This window comes from Oratosquilla oratoria, chromosome 6, assembly GCF_046742065.1.
Source record: "Oratosquilla oratoria isolate Oo_2021 chromosome 6, ASM4674206v1, whole genome shotgun sequence".
Classification (NCBI taxonomy): domain Eukaryota; kingdom Metazoa; phylum Arthropoda; class Malacostraca; order Stomatopoda; family Squillidae; genus Oratosquilla; species Oratosquilla oratoria.
The window spans coordinates 81,054,848-81,058,439 of record NC_134782.1 but is presented as its reverse complement, the minus strand read 5'-3'; the positions used below and the strand labels follow the sequence as shown (position 1 = coordinate 81,058,439).

Below are 3,592 nucleotides of genomic sequence, written 5' to 3'. Positions count from 1 at the left end.
GCTTCTTAACTTCCCCAATCAGTTGAAAAGCTTTCTTTTCAGCAGCCTCCAAACTTGATGACCAACTGTCAATAGAATCAGCAAGAGCTGGGAAAGGGCACACTCCAGCATACTGTCTTGTTAACAAGAATCCTTGTCCACTACAAAATTTAGTAATCAATTTCCGATGACACAATGGAATTTTCAGCAAAGATGGATAAGCCATGTCGAATTCTTATTTGGCAGCCTGGTAAAGTATAGAAAAAATTGAATAATACCAACATGTATAAAGCCAATTTTTTTCTTAAACTCTAGCATCTATCTCCATGCCTTTCAGCTATATTCCAACTTATCCTTATGCATGATCAAGTTCATTAACCCCTATGTAATGTGGTCAGATTGTGAATGCCTATTATGTATAGATGCAAAGACTTCAGCATTGCTGATTTCAGAGATATGGAGATAGAAGTTCATTTGATGGAACTTTTTTTAAGTCAAACCCCTCATCCTAATTAACAAAGGTTGAAATTAGGTTACACTCTCTTTGTTAGAGTTATGATTGAATATCTAGACTTTAAAAGTGCTTGACATGGTGCCACACCAAAAACCAATGAATACACTTAATAATAGTGGGGTTATATGAAAATATTCTAGGTTAGACTGAGAATTTTATAATGAATAGTTAACAGAGCACCTATTAGTACAAGCAAATGGAATAGTGAAAAATTACAAACCTCGGGTATTAATCCTACGTCCACTTCTTTTTTTGATACAAATGATAGTTCACCTTTCCATTGAAAAAAATGGGTGTCCAAAAAGTTCCTGTGAAGTGAGAAATTTAAGGTAATATTAAAGTTATGTGTATAGTACTGCATATGTAACTTTGTAATGTCTTCTGTAGGAAATATATGGGGTAATAGAATGACTGATTGGCATTGCTGCTTGCTCAAAGATGTTCTAGAATACCAGGCTTAATTGACAGCGAAAGGCATATCTATATTGGCTGAGTGAATATGTTATTGATTATAATTAAACTGCAAATTTTCCTGGTGGAGTATGGAAATTCATGGATACATATATATATATATATATACATATATACAAAAGGCTTTCCCCCCCCCTTACACAGGAGGTAGCCAAAAGAAAAAGGCATAGAAACCACTCCCACCCATTCCATCCTCTACATACTCTACTCCCCTCTACCCTCTTCCCTCCATCTTATCTTGGCACCTCCTGGATGATGGATCATCCCTGCATCTTGTCCACTGCCCTAGGTCAGAAGCAGTGTCACAAGACACAGCACATCCACAGCAAGGCCACTTCATTAATTCAGCGACCCCACTCTCTGAATTCATGGATACTACACAATAAAGGTTTGCCCTATGAAATTTGATAGCCAAATTTTCTGAGACAGTGTTGCAGATGGTCCTAGAACTGGACCTTCAACCTCTAAACAGAAAGTTCTTGAAGTCCAAGAAATGATGCTGAAGAATCAAAAGAAGTCTCCAAGATATTCAAGTAACTGGCAACAGCCATGGCTCCCAAGTAACTGGCAACAGCCATGGCTTCCAAGTAACTGGCAACAGCCATGGCTTCCAAGTAACTGGCAGCAGCCATGGCTCCCAAGTAACTGGCAACAGCCATGGCTCCCAAGTAACTGGCAACAGCCATGGCTCCCAAGTAACTGGCAACAGCCATGGCTCCCAAGTAACTGGCAACAGCCATGGTTTTGACCTATGTGTCATTTAAAGATTGTAATTTAATATAATGTTTGTCTGGGTATGGCTAGGAAAGGGAACAGAGAAGCAACTGGGAAAGAACTATTTGGGTTTAGAAGAGGTAGGGGACGTTAAAAAACCTATTTTTGTAGTAAGGCAGATATACAAGAAATTTTTGGCAAAATGTAATGATGTCATTTGGGCATTTATGGATCTAGAGGCTTATGACTGGGTCAACAAGAAGGCATTGTTATTGTAGGAGATGTTCCAGATGTATAGGATAGGGGGTAGTGCTTCAGGGCAGTACTAGTTTTAAATGAAGGACAGGGTTGTGTAATGTTACCATGGCTGTTCTATGTGTAAAGGATGAGGTGATACAGAAGGTCAATGCTGCAATGCAAGGGTGGCTTGTGGGTAGAGAGAAGTGGGAGGTGAGCCAATTGTTGTTTTGCTGATGATATTACACTTGTGGTTAGGCTGCATGTTATCATGCAGTTTATACCCCAGTATGGGTATGTTGCTAATAAAGCAATAATATAAATTGACTGGAATACAAGGACAGTTAAAATCTGGGAAAAAAAAACCCTACAGCTGATGGTTAGGCTGCACATTACGATTATCATACAGGATTTTTTACACAGTATATATTTTTATACTTTCAAAAGATATTTTAACTATAAATAATTATCATAATTTACTTGTTTTACCATAAATTGCCTTTTAACACTTTGTCTCTCAAGTTCTAAAACAAAATTGAGAAAACATTGAAATACAGGTTTGGTTATGTTAAGACCGAGTTATAATTCTTAAAGGGTAATATACGGTGTAAGGAGTAATTTGCAATGATTAACAATATAAATTGAAAACCTTGAAGAAGTACAAACATTATGTTTATGAAAAAATTAAGGTCAATTTATATATGCACACAATCACAATGGTACAAGTTGATATTAATACTTTATGTTGTTTACCAAGCTATACCAGTGTATATATACACATTACACACACAGAAATGCAAATATAAACATTTTGTTTTCACTCAGTAACATTTCTAACAAAGTTAAAGTATAAATACATGGACGAGTTTATTATTATTATTTTTCATTTAGCAAAATCTGAAATTTACGGCCCTCTAAACTTTTACCTGAAGGCTTTTTGGTTCCTGGCCGTTACGCAAATCCTTACGGTGTCAACTACATAAATACAAAACAATGGTTCAATATTACTTTGAATCAGTAACGTTGCCAGCAGAGTACAAAAACATGGATAAGCTTAAACTTAGGAAAGGCCTGAGCTACTTTATTTTCCCTTCAATTCTTTAAAAGTCCAGAGGACGTTTCGAACTGAGGGTATTGTGACTGTCACAGTTCGATTCTTACCAGTGTTGAAAAAAGTCACGAATATATATTGTTCAGGTTCACTCCATAATCATGTTATTAAAGTATAAAATCATGGACAATTCAAAAACTTGATTCGAGTACCCGTTAAGCAAATGGTTTCAGTGTCGAGTAAAAAAACGATTAAACAAGTTCATCAACAAATTCTGCCACTCATTTTTTCTAATACAGCAGCATCGTCGATAAATTTTGACGCGCTCTTGACATTACGAGTATTATCATGTACTATTGTCTATTAAATAAATAAAGATGAAAATAATATATATATATATATATGTATATATACATATATATATATATATATATATATATATATATATATATATATACATATATATACATATATATATGCGCGTGTATTTACCTAGTTGTATTTACCTAGTTGTATTTTACGGGAAGGGGAGCTATGCTCGTGGGATCCCGTCTTCATATCTCATTTTATCTAAACTATTTTTAAATTCATGTATTGATTTTGCACACACCACTTTCTCATCTAAC

At 35.4% G+C, this 3,592-nt stretch overlaps 1 protein-coding gene across 12 annotated transcripts in view; it reads right to left on the bottom strand.

The window, feature by feature from the left end:
- The window catches only part of LOC143026656 (uncharacterized), a 158,046-nt gene extending 154,734 nt beyond the window's left edge, over positions 1-3,312 (bottom strand). For 4 of the 12 annotated variants that reach the window (XR_012966523.1, XR_012966522.1, XM_076187408.1 and 1 more), the window contains exons 1-3: positions 3,179-3,312; positions 714-801; positions 1-226 (exon numbers count right to left, since the gene is read on the bottom strand). The exon at positions 1-226 is cut by the window's left edge and continues 24 nt beyond it. Coding sequence is in view for 4 of the 12 variants with exons in the window: in XM_076187408.1 (XP_076043523.1) it covers positions 1-205 (205 nt within the window). In the remaining 8 variants the exon portion in view is untranslated. The other 8 variants (XM_076187412.1, XM_076187418.1, XM_076187410.1 and 5 more) reach the window with 7 other exon arrangements.
- Between the last annotated feature and the right edge of the window lie 280 nt (positions 3,313-3,592).